This window comes from Ptychodera flava, chromosome 7 (assembly GCF_041260155.1).
Source record: "Ptychodera flava strain L36383 chromosome 7, AS_Pfla_20210202, whole genome shotgun sequence".
Classification (NCBI taxonomy): domain Eukaryota; kingdom Metazoa; phylum Hemichordata; class Enteropneusta; family Ptychoderidae; genus Ptychodera; species Ptychodera flava.
Genome location: NC_091934.1, coordinates 28344174 through 28365000, shown reverse-complemented (window position 1 = coordinate 28365000; position 20827 = coordinate 28344174). Strand labels below are relative to the sequence as shown.

General features: G+C 38.9%; 1 protein-coding gene across 1 annotated transcript in view; it reads left to right on the top strand.

Annotated features, from left to right (window-relative positions):
* The window catches only part of LOC139137182 (tumor necrosis factor receptor superfamily member 5-like), a 51254-nt gene that overhangs the window by 9051 nt on the left and 21376 nt on the right, over positions 1–20827 (top strand). Inside the window, exons 2-3 of the mRNA XM_070705159.1 lie at positions 17048–17141; positions 20104–20361. Coding sequence (XP_070561260.1) covers positions 17048–17141; positions 20104–20361 — 352 coding nt within the window. The remainder of the gene's footprint in view (positions 1–17047; positions 17142–20103; positions 20362–20827) is intronic.

Genomic DNA, 20827 nt, shown 5'->3' with positions numbered 1-20827 from the left:
GTATGTATGTATGTATGTATGTATGTATGTATGTATGTATGCATGTATGCATGCATGCATGCATGCATGCATGTATGTATGTATGCATGTACGTATGTATGTATGTATGTATGTATGTATGTATGTATGTATGTATGTATGTATGTATGTATGTATGTATGTATGTATGTATGTATGTATGTATGTATGTATGTATGTAAGCATACATATATGCGTGCATGCATGCATGTACGTATGTATGTATGTAGACAAACATTATGTATATATCTGGCAGTCATTCAAGACTTTAGCTCTCCCGGCATAATGAATACCCACTAGACCCTAACTCACGGTCATTACCGGTCTAATGAGCAACGATCCAAGTGTTCTGATAAACAACGACGGTAGTGCCGCTAATGTGTCGATTCGGGTCACCGCTCGATACATAGAATAGATAATGAAAAAGTAAGCGGCCCCAGCCTTTGCGTTGTCTTATTCTCAATGGCTCTGCTTTGATTGACATTAAGTGCCTGACAAGTGCTTAATGTGGCTTGATAAGACGCTGCGATGTAAGTTCATTTACGTAGTTTCTTCAGCTGTCGGCTCAAGAGACATTTAATGATAGGATTTAATGATCGTGGCATCTGGTATGATCAAGAATTTTTGATATATTGATTCAAGTCTAGAGTATGTAAGATTATGGATGATTGTATGTATATCATATTTATTTAGTGTTTGCAATATATAGGTATCAACCTATAATACATATATGATCACGTCACACAGACACAGACACACATACAGAAATGTGTATATATATATATATATATATATATATATATATATATATATATATATACATATATAATTAATTTCCCACGAGGACATCTGTATACTTCGATATATATAATATATATATATAATATATATATATATATATATATATATATATATATATATATATGTGTGTGTGTGTATGTGTGTGTAAACACACACATATACATACATATAATTAATGTATATATATACATATATATACACAGATATATGTAAGTTTTCATTTATATATGTGTGCTTGTTTACATTCATATATGTGTGTTTAGGGATGGACCATTAGACCTTGGGAGGGGGGGGTGGTCACAATGAAATTGTGAAAATTTTTTTTTTACTATTGTAAATTTCTGAAATTTTTTTTTTCCAATTGAGATTAGCTGTGCAAATTTTTTTTTTCAGAGTAAATTTTCAGATTTATAATTTTTTTTTAGTTCGTCGCTGTCTGAAGATAAAGAGGGCAAAGATGTGGTGCCAAGCACCACAAGCAGCCACGCAAGCGGTCACGGGGGGAGAGGTCAGGAGAGGGGTGTCCCCCTGCTGCTGTTGGAGCTTTTGAAAAATAGAGATTAAAATGGTGTTATAGAGATTAAAATGGTGTTATTTGGTGGCACTTGGGGAGTATTTTTGCGGGGGAGGTCAGGAGGGGGTGCCCCCTCCTGCCGTTGGAGCTTTAGAAAAATAGAGATTCAAATGGTGTTATTTGGTGGCACTTGGGGAGTATTTTTGCGGGGGGTGGTCAGGAGGGGTGTCCCCCTCCTGCTGTTGGAGCTTTTGAAAAATAGAGATTAAAATGGTGTTTTTGGTGGCACTTGGGGAGTATTTTTGCGGGGGTGGTCAGGAGGGGGTGTCCCCCTCCTGCCGTTGGAGCTTTTGAAAAATAGAGATTCAAATGGTGTTATTTGGTGCACTTGGGGAGTATTTTTGCGGGGGTGGTCAGGAGGGGGTGTCCCCCTCCTGGCGTTGGAGCTTTTGAAAAATAGAGATAAAAATGGTGTTATTTGGTGGCACTTTGGGAGCATTTTTTTCGGATTACACATCTTCCTCTGAAACATGGTCTTCTTGCTCCTCAGTAGCTTCCTATAGTTTTGAAAATTGACTATTTTGGTTTCCTGGCTTCCCTTTCTACTGCGTGGTGAAATGCCTACATTCACCCCACCAAACATCATGCATATCTCATGATTTACAATTGATTTTGACAAGCTGAGAAGCGAAAATAAGCTAAATAATAAAGTTAAGTTTGCATATTTGTGTTTTTAGAGCAATTGTTGCCCTTTTTGATCAAAACATCTATTTCTCTGCAGCAGCATGTCCAAATTGATTGGATGTGTATAGATGTGTTTAAATTTCAATATTTGTCTTTTTAGGGCATAACCATTCATGGTCAAAAAATCTGTATTCTCTGAAAGGGCTTGTCCAATTTCTTTGAAATTTGCTACACAAAAACGATTATTCATGCAGATTTATTCAGTATTTGCTATCGAGAAACTTTCAAAGTTCAAGCCTTTTGTGTGTTTTTGTGTTGGGATTTGTTGGATAGATGGCATTCTACGTAGCGTATTGTTGAATGTTAAAACATGTGTTGCTGTTGTTTTTTGAGGCTGTTTTTTGAGAAAAAAAGAATTGAAAATGCCTTTTTTAGAAGCAAAATAATACATAATGACTTGATATGTTGTTTTATCATTGACGTGTTTCTACTTGTTCACCCATTCTTGCATTCATCATTGCAATAAAATGCCGTGAAAAAAAATGAAACTGATGTGGCCTACATCTGTTTACCTTGATCTTAAAAGGCAAATACAACTTTCTGTCTTGACAACCATACCATAGTTTCAATGTTTTACCTAGTGTACCTGCTTGGTTTGTACGCAGGAAACAAGTAGAAAACAGGCTCTATAATTTCATAATTTTCACGTGATCAGATACAAAAGTCCTGAAAAGATAAGATAATCACAACTTCCAGTATAAGGGATACAGTCACTCTAAATGTATAAATTAAAATTAAAAATGTGCCTGGAGGATGTACTAAAAAATACAGAAAGTTGCTTTCTGTCGGTAAAATCTAAAAAATTCAAAATTTTAAAGACTTTTGCAGATTTTTTTTTTACGCCTTGTTTCTTATTTATTTTTTTTTATTTTGCAAACTTGTCTTGAAGATTTTTTTTTCCTAACTTTCTGCTCTGAAAATTTTTTTTTTCCGTTTTTGACCACCCCCCCTCCCAAGATCTAATGGTTCGTCCTTATACACATGTGAGTAAAAACACTTGTCTATATATAGAAGGATATAATACAAGTAATATATGTTCTAATGAAAATACTATATATATATATATATATATATATATATATATATATACATATATTACATATGACATTTGTATATTACATATATTTATGTCTATCAGTCTGTCTATATATTTCTCTGTTAACTCGTGGACACAGGTGGACGTTTATGTAATGTCGTTCTACCACGACTGATGATTTTTTCTGACGCAGTCTCCCATATACATGTTTCGGTGTGTGATTGAAAATATTCCAGCTTTTCAACACAAACGCCTCACGTTTACTGTAGAGTAGCGGCTTCGATATGCGACTGGCATTGTGTCTTCTTTTCACGGTTTTACGCAATCTAAAACCCTCCAGTCTATTTGCTAAAAACGTGATGAGTTGCTCAAGTGGACACGGCACTCTCCCGCTGTCTAGTTGCAGGTGTTAGTATCAATTACTCGATGAAGTATTTCTTTTCAAGCTCATACCATAATTCATCGTCCCAGCACTGTCCCCGTCATTCCTACAGGCTAGGTGCAACCAGTAATCTAGAAACCGGAAATTTGACCTTTTTTTACCCGGAGCATCGTGACTTGAATGAATAATATTCAAAACAAAAACTAAATCTGAGCATATAATATATCGTAACGTTTAAGAATATATTTAAGGAGGAGATTTCTACCAATCATGATGCAATATTTCTTTAATCGTATTTTACATCCAAAATCATACATTTTCTACTAAACTATATGAATGTTTTTCTTGTGCAAGAATATTGTGTCTTGATGAGCAGGTTTGTTTGTTTCCTGAACGCTCATTCTTTCCTCGGATTAAACTAAACTCAATTCTCTCTGTGTGTCTTTGTCTCTCTCTATCTCTCTTTGTCTGTCTCCCCCACCCCCCAAAATGAAACACGGGCTAACTAAATTTTCAAAGGACATCATGTTTTTTACATTCCGGTTTGCAAAAGTCACTTAACTGATTCCCTCGTCATTCAATGCAGAGCATGTACTTCATTGATCGCAAACCGAGAGTCCTGTATCGATCAAAGTCTCGCCTCTCTGCGATGTCCATCGATCGATACTCGGGATTCTAGCTCAGTAAACGCCAAATTAAAGCTAATTGGTCTTGTCTTTTTTGGTTTTTACCGGTGACTGGGATCGCCATCGACTTACCGCGGCCGTCAAACTCCCTCTCCCGATTATCATTTCACGCACACTCGGCGACCCGAGGCGCTAAGCGTATGTTGCATCAGTCAATATTGACGCGTCGGTTTAAATTCGTTGCCTCATGTAGAAACAGATGACGGTTTAATCCTTCCAAGGTCTGATAGCTATATATTGAAACCAGCTTCACTGCGTCACAATACGTGGCAAAAATATAAAATACGAGCGCTGAGTAGATATGTAAGAGCTAATAAAATACAGTAATTTCCAATTGCTTAAATAATTGATCCATTCCAATTAATTGCACATCCTTCAACAGAGAGACACAGAGAGAGACGCAATATATATATATATATATATATATATATATATATATATATATATAATGACACAAATTACTTCGTGTACAAAGTAATGATATCTATAACTCATTACTTTGTACTTGAAGTAATTTATGTTATTATTTATAACGCTCTGCTTTAGCATCGAGCACTGTAATTTCCCACGAGGACATCTGTTTACTTCGATATATATATATATATATATATATATATATATATATATATATATATATATATATATATATATATATATATACATATGGTAGATATGTATGCATGTTTGTATGCATATATGTATACATATAAATAAACAAGCGAACGAACATACGTGCATACATACATACATACATACATAAACATATATACAGATGAAAGTACATGCGCACTGCACTCTCAGAGGCACCTGATCCCTGTCGTTATTATGACTTACTAATGAGTCATTGTTCATATTTTGAGCTGTTGATCAATACTCGTTATTAGTAATGGATAGAACTGTGCCGCCCTGCAAGCATTTGATGCAGTGCTATGGCTGGTTATATGATGATGTCATAAATATGACAATAATGGTATTGGTCCACATTTGCATGTACATATGTTAGTCCATCATCTTTTTCACTTGGAGGGGGAGACACGTGAAAATAATATGACGCAAGATATGGTACAATCGCGCTGCATAGATAAATATTTGTTGACCCGCATCTTTTACCGTGTATGGAAATATGACAGGATGGCTCTCAGAAAGGAAAAGCTTGTCATCAGTTGTTGGTGTATCGTTCTAGTGTGACTGTTCGGGATGATTTTAAAGGCACATGTACACGAGCCGCACCTTTGGCATTATTTCCATGATTTTATATTTAGATTAAGATAAGTTCATAGAAAGGTTTTTTACTCATGTTTACTCAAGTATAATTATCCACTGAGTTGGACATGGGAGGTTTCAGTAAGACAAATAATAAACAGGTGCCGCACCCAAATATGGCCACCTCCTTACAACAACATGATAACAGGGCATGTACACATTTGAATCCTTACAAATACAACATGGTGCAACCCGCTGAAAGGACAGGAAAGGGATTCACTCCACTTTGACAAAAAATTTGTTTTTCACACAATACGACAAGATGTTGAAAATGGCGGGAAATTTAAAATGAACAAAAAACTTTTAAATTTCTTGCATATTCTGCCACAAGCAAATGTTGTCGTGGCAAAGTTAATGACTATCTGAGGAAATTAGAGGTTCCTTGAGGTTGCAAGGACAAAATTCGCAGAGTTGCAGCTCGTGGGCCTTTATAAACATGAATATCCATTTTATTTCACGGATTATGGTACATGTCCTCGTCAATTCAATACATGAATATTAAAAATTTTAAGCATTATCCTGCACTGCAGGAGACACGTGCGTGTAAATGCGCCGTTGCACGAGATATTAGATGAACTACACAGGAAAGCCGTATGACAAGCTAATCTGGTTTGTTTGATAAAAAGCAATGAATCAAATGTGTTTATCCCAAGCTGTCGTGTTTCTCAATGAACCTCACGTACAGGTTGAAGTTGAAATGTGAAGTCGCGCGTGAAAGATGCAATTAATTCGTTTGTTCTGTTAATGAAGAGTCATTTCAGCTATATTTAGATATTCAGGTCTCAGCTTGGAAATTTGATAACATTTTTTCAATTTTTTTCCCAAATAAAATGCAATAAACGTCATCCGGTTAGGAGTTTTATAGGACAGTAGTGTGTGATATTTTTTTACCCAGAACATTGATACTGAGGTGGTCACGTGTCTCGCAATTGCATCGACTGGAAGGTATATTCGTGTCACATGTTTCAACACTCATCTCCACCGTTGTTTAATTTCTCATTTGCCGCGTTTGTGTAATTGAACCGAAGTCAGCATTAGTCAACAATATCCCCCCGATCGGATTTCAAGTGTTTTGATACAAGACAAATCGCATTTGTCTCAATTTTGCAATCCCTTTTTGCCAAGTTCATGTGTGTATAAGACTATGAGTCATGTGAGTTTGCTCCAGTCAATTCATTTGGTCATGAACCAGAAGCACTTCTGAGTCCATTCAACATAATTAGCTCCAATTACCCATACGTTCAGTATGTTTAGTCTGTCAGTCAGTCAGTCAGTCTGTCTGTCTGTCTGTCTGTCTGTCTGTCTGTCTGTCTGTCTGTCTGTATGTATGTATGTATGTATGTATGTATGTATGTATGTATGTATGTATGTATGTATGTATGTATGTATGTATGTATGTATGTATGTATGTATGAGGGGTTGTATGAACTGGGCTCAAAGATCGAATTGGACCTATACGACCGATGTAAACACTGTATCAAATGTACATGTTTGTGATAATGTACGTTGTAAAGTTTAAATGTCGCAGCTACGTTGATGTGATGCACCTAAATATCGTGCATGAAATACATTGTAAACGAGAAAGTCGCAAAGGCGCAATTCTCATTCATATACTATCCATTAATACCAGTATGCAAGCTTCATGAATTAAATGACAAAATGCACCACAACCCGTTGAATTTAAGGAGCTGTCCAGCAGGGTTAGCGATGGACTCCGACCTACCAGCCGCTGTGTGAACCCATTTCTACGTAAAAGTTGATTTAGCAGGCAAGGCAGCGAGTGAAAGAACGTAATAGTGAGAGATAACAGCTTAAACGAAACCTGTATTCAAAAGCTTGGCCTTTTACACCTCAGCGGCTGCGTCGTCCATACAGTTGAAATCAATTCATTATTTCGAATTCATTTCAACAGAGTTTTGTCAGAACTCACAATCGCGGCGCGTGTGAATTCCAGTGAAAAAAAAACCGATCAAGCTCGCTGTAATTCCCGCCCACACCGCTTCTTTTTAGTGCCAGAGTTGACAGAAAAAGTGATATTGCGTTTTCATAATGTACCGCACATGGTCGATCATAGAATATTTCTGTTTCAAAAATATCCAGTGCTTTATTTATTCTTGCCTCCCGTAGAGATCCAGGGGCCATTCCGTCCTTTTGGATGTAATTTACAACAAAGAATATATAGATATATATGTGTGTGTATGTTCATTATTGGAGAGAAGAGCCGAATTTCTATTTATAACCATACTATTTAAAAACCAGTCGTGTTAGTAAGGCCATGGATATTATTAGAATTTTAAACACAGGTCTACTTAAGACCTTTTCCCCAATAACCGCACTCTTTCATCACCCACGATCTACGAAGCAATAAATTATGAAAGTTGATTCAGGGATAGTGGTGTAGAGAGCTTGGATGATCTCGCTATTGCTTGGGAGAAGATGAAGAATAGCTCAAACGTTCTGTAACAGATCCACGATCAGGTGTGGTAATGTTAAGGTAGAACGCACCTCGGGGACAGAAATTCGGGCCTTCAAATTTTATCAATTTTCTTCTGACCTACCACTTGTGGGGGCTCATTTTGAAGCTCTCGGCGAAAGAAAAGTTTTCATTTTCTTAGTTTTTCGAAAATCGAAAATTTTATTTTTCCCCATAGAGTTAACACAGGGATGGCGGCCATTTTGGATTTCAAATATCGAGAAATCGCAAGTTATTTGTCTCTCTAGTACCAAAGTTTGCACGGTGACCCCTGATTTTTATTCTTGCTTTGGTAAGAGAATGGTTGAAAGTTTCACTGAGGAAAGTTTGAGCAAAAGTTTAAGTCTTTCACTTTCGAGGTGCATATTACCTTAATGACAACGTGTACGTTTTGGGAGCGATTATTGTTGGTGAATATTCATTACAGTTTTAAAAGGTACAGGCCTAGGGTCACTGTTTTCCAATCTATTCTAGTCAGTTTGCATCACCTGTTATTGGCTCGAAACTGAAGATACAAAGCGCCTCGGAGACAGATATTTGGATTCTCAGTTTTTTTTCGATCCTTTTCCGACCTACCGGTTGTTGGGGCCCATTGTATAGCTCTTGGATACAGTAATGTTTTCATCGTCTACGTTTTGTGAAAAATCGAAAGTTTAAGTTTTCCGCATAGAGTTAACAGAGGAATGGCGGCCATGTTGAATTTCAAAATCAGTCAGTGTTGGGTAATTTGTTTCTCTAGTTCCAAAATTTGCACGGTGATCCCCCCCCTTCGAGTTTTATTCTTCATTTGTTAAGAGAATGGCTGAAAGTTTCATTGAGGAAAGTTTCAGTAAAAGTTTAAGTCTTTCACTTTCGAGGCGCGAACTACCACTATTGATTGACAAGAATGTACTTTCACACTGATAGAAAAGGTAATGAAAGTCGTGGCGTAATTTCTAGTCCGTACCAGAAAATATATGATAATGAGCTACGCTACAGCTTGTGTTCCAAATCCTCGCTTATTATGTCTAGCAAGATCACACTGGCTCTGACCATATTATGTATAAATATTATCACCCGAGTCAATGGTTTATTCATAGACATTTTAACAACAGAATTACCAAAAAACCTATTTCAAAATGATAAATTATCAAAATTTCGAAACAAGCCATAGCCTGCAAGCTTCACCAAACTTTGGTTAGCTAATGGCAGCAAAATTTAAGGGAGTTTTATTTTTACTGAATTGTTTGCTTGGCCATGCGTCCCTTTTTTACATGAGGATTTTCTCCGTAACCGCACACCCACAATATTCCTTTCTGACATTTACTATTACTTCTATTTAGCTTTTACTTTATCCGTCCTTAGTTCGAGAACACAGCTCCTGCGACAAGTAGTTCGGTGACGCTAATTAAACCGAAATGGCGGACAAGTTGAAACCAAAAGGTGTCGGGGGAGATGATCCTCCCTCGAGTCTTGTGTCAGAAATTTGAGGCATGTCTGTCCGCGGGAAAGTCTGCATAACGAGAGGCCCCTGTAATGGCGCCCTATCAAAGAGCTCTTATTGGCCCAGCCTATGAATTTTTTACGAGGTGTCTGTTGTTGCAATTTCACGCGACAAGACCTGAAAGGAAATTGCCGTGCAGTAAAAACACTCTCACTGGAAATCACCATTACCATTCGCAATTTTTTTAGCGCGTTCAATAAAATTTTTTACAGGAAATACATTTCGAAATTTGCTTAGCAACAAACGCTTATCCTCGTTCACAGTGAAACTTTGAAAGTGACTTTTTTTAAAGTAAACTTTATGTCTGCTGGAAGAGGAAGGATAAAAATGGTTTATCGTCTTTCAATCCATTACATTTATAGGCCCAAGAAAATTGAACTCGGAGTTGCTACTTAATTTGATTTATTAACAAGTATATCTTTGTATTGCAGCTTATATTGTACTATTTACTGTACGGAGTGCAAAGTTTTGAAACAGCTTTCAATATTTTGAAAGAGGGAGGAACAACGGGTATCGTCGCGTTGATAGAATATGTGATCGTGGTTACTGAACTCGCACTGTAACTTGTTTATTTATTTTACATTATTTTTGTATTGTCTTTCAAGGTAATGAAATATCACAGTGCATCTAAATAATGTCGCAATTCCTTTATATTCAACTTAATATATAAACATGACGCATAGGCCTATTTGTTCGGGCTAATGTGCAGCTCCTAAGAAGCTGTCATCCAATAGGGTGGCGAAATCTTACCGTTATAATTGACTAATACAAGTAGACTCCTAAGTTGCTGTGAAAAGTGACAATTGACCAATCAGATATAACCTTCCGAGGACGCTGCACATCAGCACAATTGTTCAATGTGTCTATTGTCCAGTGTTATTATTGATAACTTAGATTTGCCCCAGGCCCATTTGTCAACAATAGCGTTATGTACACACACAGTGTGTTTCATATGCTAGGCTGAAATTTTTGTATTTCAACATTCTTTAAGGAAAAGAATAAAAAAAGAGGGGCATACTTGTTTCTCGAACAAAAATAATGAAAACAGTATCAAAATTTAATCCATTGTCTCGTTATTGAAATATCGTTCTACAGAGTAAATAATGTTAACGGCAAACCGCGTGTTCAAAAGACATGAAATTTTGTTCATAGATAACGGAAGCTTGAGCATGGACACGAAGACAGCATCGGAAGGGCGCCAATATGTGTTATTTTCACTTCTCCCAGATAAAAAAGCCGTGATTATATCAATCACGAAGGCAAATTCCCGACGGATTGAACGAAACGTACTAAAAACTTCACATAAATTGTAATTATTTTGCTTGAAAAAGCTGGTTCAAGCAATCCCATTATCCCTTACTAAAACCTGTTAAAAATATAATGAAAGAGATAATGCGAGGTAGTCTGGACGCTTTGAAAAGGGATCTAGCAAATGGAATGTGCCTCATAGGTAACACATTCTTAGAGGAATAATCGATTGCCTTCGTGCAGTTCGTTCACAAATTAGACTCGGTTGTACTGAGGTTATCTCAGGTCTTGGCCACTTGAAACGTGTCATTCCTGTCGCTGCAAGCGGATCGTAATCTGCTTTCCTTAGCAACGCGCCCTTTGTTCAAAAATTAAGCTTAACAAGAAATACCTAATATCATTCTAAGTATGTCCTTTTTATTCATAATTTCTCCGATATTGTTTTTTTCTTTTTGGTTTTCTATAGCGCTGCTCACGACAGCCTGTGTATTACTGAAAATAGCATCCCGCGCGCGACGTCGTCTGCCGCCGACAGAAATTTGAACAAATTTTGTCTGCATCGCGCCTTTACTTAGTATCACTTTTTGCGTACGTATCCCATGACGCGTCATTGATTGCCATAATTCCACTGAAATAAAATTAATATGTGAACAAAGATAGTGGTCGTCAGTCTGAAGTATGAAATTTTTAAAGTCTTGTAAAAAAATTGGGCAAATATTTTTACCATAGGAACAGGCCTAGCAGCTCTGTGACGTCACTTGGTCCGTTTTCGAAGCCTGCTGCCATCGAAGTCGCCATGGAAACAGACTGTGGGACTATGGCTGTACAACCTGGTCGGGCACTCTCCATTCAAAAACAAGTATCACATAGAATACTTGCAGACGCTCTTGCTAACAGCCTGAGTTAAACGTCGCGATGAATTGCTACATTGAAGCGGAAAACAGGGATGTTTGGATTCGTAGTGATTTAAGAAAACAGCTTGTCAATCTCAGACTCAAACGTAATACGTGAAAACGCGCAGGATGTCTTGCAATGCCTTCTTTGCGGGTTTTCACTCGCGAAATCTTTCTGCAGAATCTAGTATTCTCAGCACCTATGCATCACCAAACTCGAATTCTCGGGAATAATTTTATCATCGAATTAGTAGCACAATGGAAAAGGTGGCGGATTTTTTCATATGCAGGAACACGAAAACAATTTTTTCGGTCCAAATCCAAAAGCAGTGAGAAAGAGGAAAACACAAATGGGATTCGTCTGTCAGAACTACATTCTGCAATGCCGTCGCAATCAATCATGAACGCTCAATATGTTTTACAACCTATTTGTTTCCCTGATATTTTCCACATTTTTATTAAAGACATCTGTACAAGACGCGCGAGCAGATATATCCTGTAAGCAGCGCAGATTTATCATCGAGCGTTCAAATGAAAGACCTGGGACAAGTTTGACTCTGCATAGAGGTCGCTATCCACCAGGCCTACCCTGTGACTTAATGGTATAGTTTATGCGAGTCGCGTACCGTCACGAGTTAAAGCTGGCAACAGCAAAACACGCCGTCAGAGCTTGTTATCGTGTTCATTTGTGACCGATCTCTGTCGACATCCGCGCTTGTCAGCTTGTTTCTTTTTTCCTCGAAATGAATTATTTCTAAATAATAAAAAGGCGGCAATCGATAAAAACACCCACGGTGTAATCATAATGATAGTCGCCATTGCTTGATACAGAACTCAGAGCTATATTTTAGCAAATATAAAAACCAGGCCGTTAAAATACGAGGGTAGGTTTTCCCAATGAAGTTAATGGCATATCCCTTTGGATACAAGTGCGCATGTGTAAAAAGTCTCTATCGCGTGAGACGAAAATAACATTCTGCAGCCTCATTTCCGTCCGTTTGCCGACATGTTTGTTTCTGATATTTAAGAATAACCCATTTGCTATAAAATAAGTGTCAATAGCTGAAAGTGAAAACACAGTCTTTAAATTTTCAATGTCTTTTTATCGCAAAAAGCATTTTACTGCTCTCTATTTTTATCCACAAGTGTAACACGTCACTCGAGTCAAATTATAAACTCAATCAATAGCAATTGCTTATGGATGGATGGATGGATCGGTGAATGTATAGATGGACGGACGGACGGACGGATGGATGATGGATGGATGGACGGATGGATGGACGGATGGATGGATGGTCGGACGGACGGACGGACGGACGGACGGGCGGACAGTCATATAATGGATGGATTGATAGACATGGATGGATGGATGGATGAATGAATGGATGGATGGATGAATGAATGAATGGATGGATTGATGGATGGATGGGAGTATGGAAGGATGGATGGCCGGACCGACGGACGGACGGACAGACAGTCATATGCGTAATACTCACACCCATGATGCATATTCACGATTGTTGGAATCCAACTAATCCCCAGGGGGTCGCCATCCAAGTCGTCGGTGAAAGTAGCATGGTGTGCGATTCGGTGTCTCCGTTGCCCACTGCGTCACTACTAATCTTTCGAATGTATGTGGCAGGATTTTTGCCAACATGTTTGTTGTATTGAATTTCAAATAAATTCTATCGCGATTTCATTAATGCAATATTTGATATCATTATTCGTCACACTTCACGCGGGGTATTTTTCACTAAAGAGAAAAGTCAAATACACTTGTCAATAACGCACCGTAGGGTTATCCGTGACCTGGATTTCGTCAGCTTAGAACCTCGCCTACACAGCGGATATGATCATGCATGTTTCCGGAACAGATCTGTCGCGAAGGATTAGTGTTAATAATGACATTTCCACATGAGCCCGGAAGAACGAAAGTTATCCTGGCAGCAATCTGTCAACAATATCGCAGAGGTATACTGGATAGGGCCCATCTAGCGATCGTCCGCCCCCGCAGCATCTCGAGGCCGGATCTGGGATCGAAACAGATTACCCCCCCCCCCCACCTCTGTGCACGGCACTCTACTCTATTTATCTCACATCTGCCGATTTCACTTAGTTTGTCCCATTTATACTGTGTGGGTCTGGTATTGCTGTGAAAGGGACAATATCTGCAACCTGTGATAATATTTTCATCGCCTTCCTCGCAGAAAGCGAGTATGTTTTGCTTCGTTTCCCTAAACTGCGTTCAAATGCTGGATGGTCAGCTTGCGATAACGTCTATACCACCGCTGCTGGTTTAGACTTGTGCCGTAGAGAGATGATTTCACTTTATATCGAGCTGTCTGATGGCCGTGAACATCTGTCACGCAAAAATTACCAGGTCCCTCCGTTTGACTCCACAGTGGAGGGAATATCTTTGCTATTTCTCGATATTCAAGTAATATGAACGTTTCAGCGATGAAATTGTTCATCTCTTAAATCTTCCTTACGCTGGGCAAACATTCATGAGCTTAGCGCAGAGTACACTGGGTATTTTAAGTCCTGGGGATTAGTTTGAAATGCCGACAATGCGAGATACTCTGGGCATGTTTCTTTAGTCTTGTATCTTTCAGGGAACTGCAAATAATTAACACATGTCTTTGCACACTTTTAACGGCCCAGCGAATTCTGAGGCAATAAAACATTCTATTTCTATGTGCCCGAGATGGTGAAGTCATAATCTTTTGCTCGCACCAGTAAATGTCAGTCCAGGGTATACGAACTTACTAAGTACGTTCAGCGTGCGAGAATATCGTGGTAGCGGGAAGTTTTGCGTTTCTTTCCTCAGAGAGAAAGAAATGGAGTTTTTGTACCGTGACAGAGATGCGCGCGCCCTCTGTTTTTGAATTTTAGAAGTGGGACATGCCTGTTTCGATTTTGTGCCTTTCGACTTGAGACATCGTGTGTGAACATTTCAGTAACCGAATTTCAGCATTTGTTCCGTGTATCAAAATGTGTTTCTTGGTCTACAATTTTACGAGCGCGACACCGCCGACGATGACAATAACGACGACGACGACGACAACGATGGTGATGATGATGATGATGATGATGGTGATGATGATGATGATGATGATGATGATGATGATGATGATGATAATGATGATGATAACGATGATGATGGGTGTCGATTATGATTCTAATGGTCTTGATGATTACATTATAAGAATGTGAGGCTGTTAGTTTAACCATGGGGTTGTACTGTGTGCACTACTTCTATGGTATAACTGGCAGAAAAAATTTATCAAAGTGACTTCTGAATGAAAACCGGAGACTAGTTCAATTCTGTAAAACTTGTTTCGTTTCATTGAAACAAACATGAAAGACACAATACTGTAGGAGCAACCTTAGGTGTGGCTTTCAATTCTAACTTGGTAGATGGGCCAGTCATAAATTCAGATCTAAAATTTTTATTACGTCTCAAATGTCATTATGATTAGAGGATGAAATGAAAACTGAATGTACGCGTCATCAGCATGTTGATTACGTAATATTGATATAACTCTTTAATTTTGCATAAATGATGACGCAAATGAATCATCTTCAAATTCAGTGAAATATGAATTGTCTGAGACCTCGCCCACAGCGACTGCCGAGCTGTGAGTATAATGCGACTTTGGGTACTTAGAGCTGAGGGACTGTGAATAGAAGTATGTAGTGTTGATTCATAGCACAAATGATGGAGGAAGTCCTTCATATTGATGAAGCGCGCTTTTCACCGTGAGTGATGAGTAAACATTGCCAGTTGTTTCCATCCGTAGGAACCGTATTGTCGTGTGTGCTAGGAATCGATTCCAGCCTCCAGCTCTATTTAAATGCTGCCAACCCATAGCGCATATGTTCCGCGCATGTTCAATCATGGCGAGCTTTGTCTACCTGCCGCGACTTTAATATTTTGTATTTACAGAATGTCCACAATATGCGAGTAGTAATGCTGGCTGGCGATTGCATAAAGCAGTTGTGTAATTATATTTTGTTTAAGGTTCGACGTCGCTCGAAGCGACCGACGATGTTTCTGGACGAAGACGACGTAATTTTATACAATAATGTATCTGTTTCTAGAGAAACAAACAAGGCTGCGTGATAAGCGAATGCGCATACTTTGAAGAACGAGATTAGTGATTGAACGATTTCATTTAGTATCTTAAATGACGAAATAGATGTCATCTGATGTTAGTTTTGTCTTTTTTTCCAAATTGAGATCACATTCGTACATGAAATTTACCAGAACAACACAGCATACCAAATGTGTGCTTGGTTGAAAATAATATCATCAGCTTTAACACTGAATCCCGAACCTGGCAACAGGGTCTATGGTAAGATAAATAATATGATATTATATGAATTATATCATACCAGTATATTGATGGCGCAAATACAGCGATCTGATTGGTTGAGACGCGAAAAGAACCGTGGTATATTCGCGATATACCACGGCTGGCAAACGCGCGAGCTTTCGCAAAGAGCAAAGTCCTTTTTGACGTTCCACGCCAGAATTTCAATATACTCTAATGATATAATAGCGATAAATCACACCCAGCGACGGTGTACCACTCAATTTTGACCAGTTCACTTCATATATGCACTCGCTATCGCTCGTGCATATATTTCGTAAACTGGTCAAAATCTCGTGGTATACCGTCGCTGGGGGTGCTTAAAAGTATCTATCAGAAATCTATGCAAATGAGTCAGTCTCAAGAAGTTCCAACCTCAGGCAGGGGCCAGTGGGCATTTATTTGGCGATCACGTCCATGTCTGATGCTGATTTTGGAAAGGAACAGTTTCTTGAGCCACAGAAACAGCAACGACTATGCCTTACTGTCCAAAACTGTGCAAAACTTACCAAAAACTGTTACCACGACTCAAGGAGTATAATCCCTTAAGTTTCTACCCGTCATTTTTTTTTAAGTTGTGAACCCTATATGACTCATTTATTATCACAAATATTCGTCTTCCATGAGTTGATTAGCATTTTATGTTCTATATCTTTAGTCGTTGAGTTTTGTTTATTATTTGCCACTGTACGATATTGTACGCCTTGCCGATAACCGCCAGGCATTGGTAGTAGAATCAACACACCCGAGACATAATTGCGACTCCGTATAATGATATTGCTGTGGATTTCACAGACCCAAAATAAAAAAAAAAACTAATCTCCAAATCTAATTTCTGTGCATATGCGTTCACTATTTTGTTAAACAGCTTCCTACAAGGGTAAATGAGATTGACTGTTTTGAGAATAATGATATTGCTGTTGGAACCTTTAAAGTTATTTTTAAATGCTTCGAGACCATTGTGTGCCTTTCAGTTTTCAGTTCAAAATCTCTCAGTACAAACGCCTAGTGATGGACGTTTCATGTAATTATTCCATTAGGACAATCCCTACAGTTCCAATGGCTTTATTTCCACAACTCTGGTCGAATAGCCGCATTAACGCGTGTTCGTGTCCATTTTTTCTCGGTTACAGGTATCTATCTTCCATGGGATGTGCGTTTTGGCGGGAAATTGCAACGAACGACAGTTTTTGCACAATGGTGTATGTTGTCAGATGTGCAGACCCGGTGAGTGTGTTATCGATCGACGTCGCGTTTTCTTGTCAGAAAGTGGAGATAATCTCAAAACAAAACAGGAACTCGAGTATGTGCCACCCGACAGGCTCTAACCTTCACAATAGATATTTCTTTTTTCTCAATTTCTCCCCACCTTCCAAAATTTGGTTTTATCCTCCATTCCTTTTTAGTGAGAACATAGAGTAACTTGGTCCAGTTGGCCGTCGGCAAAGGCAATATTAAAAATACAAAGATAATATATATATATATATATATATATATATATATATATATATATATATATATATATATATATTATAACATCGATCATACATATATAAGACTGTCGAGCTAAGAATCCTTTCACTTCTTCTGTCTGATGATTGCAGGATGCATGAAACTTAAGTAACAGATATCATTACTTTGTACTTGAAGTAATTTTGTTATTATATATATATATATATATATATATATATATATATATATATATATATATATATATATATATATAATATATATATATATTATCCAATGGTATCCAATGTAACATTGTTTCTTCACTGCCTTCAAAAGAGTTGGCTAAGCAACGGTTCTGTTTTGGCAGAAGCTGCTTCTAGCCCCGTCAAATTTGCAAGCACATATATCCTCGATAGCGCGTGCGCGGTCGCCGCACAGGGTGACGAAACCCATGGAGATCATTTCCGTGTATACCGCCGGGTGCCCACGTCGACGCAGGTGTGATCAGCCGTAAATCAAAGGCGTTGCGCGTCTTTTTTAATGAATAGCTGAAACGGGCGAACACGGAATGAGGTTTCAGTATTGATCGGCTCGTGCTGATCGACAAGCCTTTTTTTTTAAAGATCGTTACAGCTAACCTCCCCTGTGCCGTTGATTCAATTTTTCATCGCCGGGTCCAACCTCTGCAGTCACCAACTGCCTCGTAACATTAACGAGGTGTGATGAGATCGACGCACTTCTCCCATAGAAATGTCTGCCTTTCATATTTACATCACTCAAACATTTCGAGACATTTCAGTAAACATCAGACGCTATTCAGTCTGCGATTCAGTGTCTTTGAATCTCTGCTGCTATTTTCTGACTCCTCAAAACACGTACGCTCAGGCCAAGAAAAAAAAATGTTTCTCATCCTCGCGCGCGTCAATTCAGACCCGCCGCGTCAACCTTTTTCTGCTCATGAGGAAATGAAATGAAAAAAATATACGAAAAAATACGCGACGATAGTGCATAACACAGTGCTGTATAAAACAGAACTGTAAACAAAATAACTGACAATAACATTCCATTCAGAACTGTACACAGATGTCACCGTTATATTAAGCTGTAAAACTCTGCATTGCTACTCTAAAAGTCACACCACAGAACTGTTGCTATTCAATAATACCAAAACAACACTGCTGTGCATTTATCTCTGCGTGCATTCCTATGTTATTTTCATGTTTTTGCGCGTTTTTGTTGGTTGAAAAATAAAAAAATGAGAAGAAAAAAAGGCCGCGTCACCGCATCATTTTTGCAATATGTCTAGGATGAGAAACAAACTTTTTATTTTTCTTGGCCTTAGTTCAATAGCTTACAACGGCTCTTGCAGCTAATTCCACATCTTCTCACAAGTGCGTCGGTTCATTTCGCGAACAACCTGAAATAACACGAGAGTTACTTCAAAATATTTGCGTACAGTCCCTTTCATTGCATTGAAAAGTAATATTTCTAGGCCTGCCTATTACCACAGCCTCGACAGTCAGTCACCGTTTCAATACGTCAATCGTGAACACCAAGCGACAAGACGGGACAAGACCCCTGAAAATCGCGCTGCACTTCGTAACAACCTTGCTTCCAACGATGGCGTCTTAACCCGGGACTGGCGTCGTCTTCACATCCAGGACTTTCGTCAAAATCCAGCCAAAGTGAAACGACAGAGACCGGTACTGTTTGTCAAGCCCCAGATTATTCCGTTGAACGTGTATAAAACTCATGATGTACACTGACTCTTGAGGTCAGAGGTCACAAAGCAAATCCGGGAATCTTTCCCGTGCATGACGTGTGGTAATGCGTGTTAGAAGGTCACTTGACATCTCTATGTATTGCGGTCAAGTAGTTCCACTGATTGCGATAAAAGATTAGAGTTTCAATTTTCTGGCACGCATCTTTCACTCCGAGACCGGAAAAAATCAGTGAGCGCCCTGTAGCAGTGGGTTTACACAATATTTTATTCCATGTGGCAGTGCCGCCGATATCCTTGATATTCTCACAAAATAATGAATTCTGCTGCAAGACACTAAAGCCGTGCACGTGGAAACCCCTTCTGTCGTCAACATTCAATTTTAATTTTCTACACATTTTGCAAAATTTTGTATTGTTTTACACGTCCAGAGAGTCTGTTTCTCTCAACTTATTGGCTGAAAAGTACCATTATAATTTAATCAAGTAACCACGAAGTCATAAGTGATGTTTTCACTAGGTACAGCGTCATTTTAGTGTGTAGCAGCCGTGAAAGAGAAAGTGGGTCGAAGTCAAAAGATGGCGCCTTTGTACGTACGTCCTCAAGAAATATGTCAACCTTAGTGGAACAGCTTATCTCTGGCTGGCAGCATAATTGAGCAAAAGCTTCCCGCCAGTGGGACACCAGAAGAAGAGTTAAAAGCAGACGAACAGATAATTTGCAGTCAGACATGCAAGAGACAGAGAGGCAGACAGCATGCGTGAGGCGGTATACGAGTAAACATATCACAAACAGACAGATAGTCGCCATTCCGAGGAGTCCCTGACAAAACGTTTCACTCGGAGATTTACATGTAGTACTTGTCGCGCGCCCTGTCTTCCGATTGCAAACACTCTGACTTTATTTATCGTGGTTTTAATGGTAGTTTTATCATTTCGATTGATCGAATATTTTATTGGAAAGCAATCTTGAGATGTTAATCGCGGATCTCTTCTGCATCCCCTACTTCTGTTTCAGGTTACCGCCTAGTCAGTAATTGTACTCTTTCGTCGGCGTCTGTCTGTCAGCTGTGTCCGCCCGGTTCCTATAGCAACGATTTCACAGCGGATTACACCTGTAAAGAAGTTAAACCTTGCAATAATAGCATGAATATATTAAAGTGCCTGCAACAGAGAACGGTACCGTGTGCGTCTGCCAGCGGGGCTGGCACAACAACTCCACGGGCGCGTGTGTTTCAGAATCCAACGTGCCCGCCGGGACGCGGTATCCATGATGGTAAGTTTTGAGCCGCGCTTCCCTTCTCTGTGAGTGACTGCTCTAAATGAATAACAATACACGCCTATATAAGGTGTTTAATATTTATTGTAAGGGGACCTTTTACAACAGCTTTTGATTAAAACGGACTTACTTGGATGCATGCCAATTAGATTTTCTCGTTCTACTTGCAGCAGCATACTTGAAGAGTCAAGAATTTAGCTCGCCACCGTTGCGTGCAAGTCCCGAGTGGTAATACGCTCGTTGACAAGCTGAATTCGATGTTAATGCTGTTGAAATCCGCTTCACTTGAGGACAGATCGCGGGGGTTTAGAGTGCAGGGTTTTAAAACCATACACACCACGGTCCACATCTTAATTCGCTCAAAAGAGTCAAAGGTGCTGACAATATGACGAAAAAATTGAAAATTACAACTTCTTTGCCTATGTAGAGAGACTGAAAGTCATTTCGCCCCTTCTTAAATAAA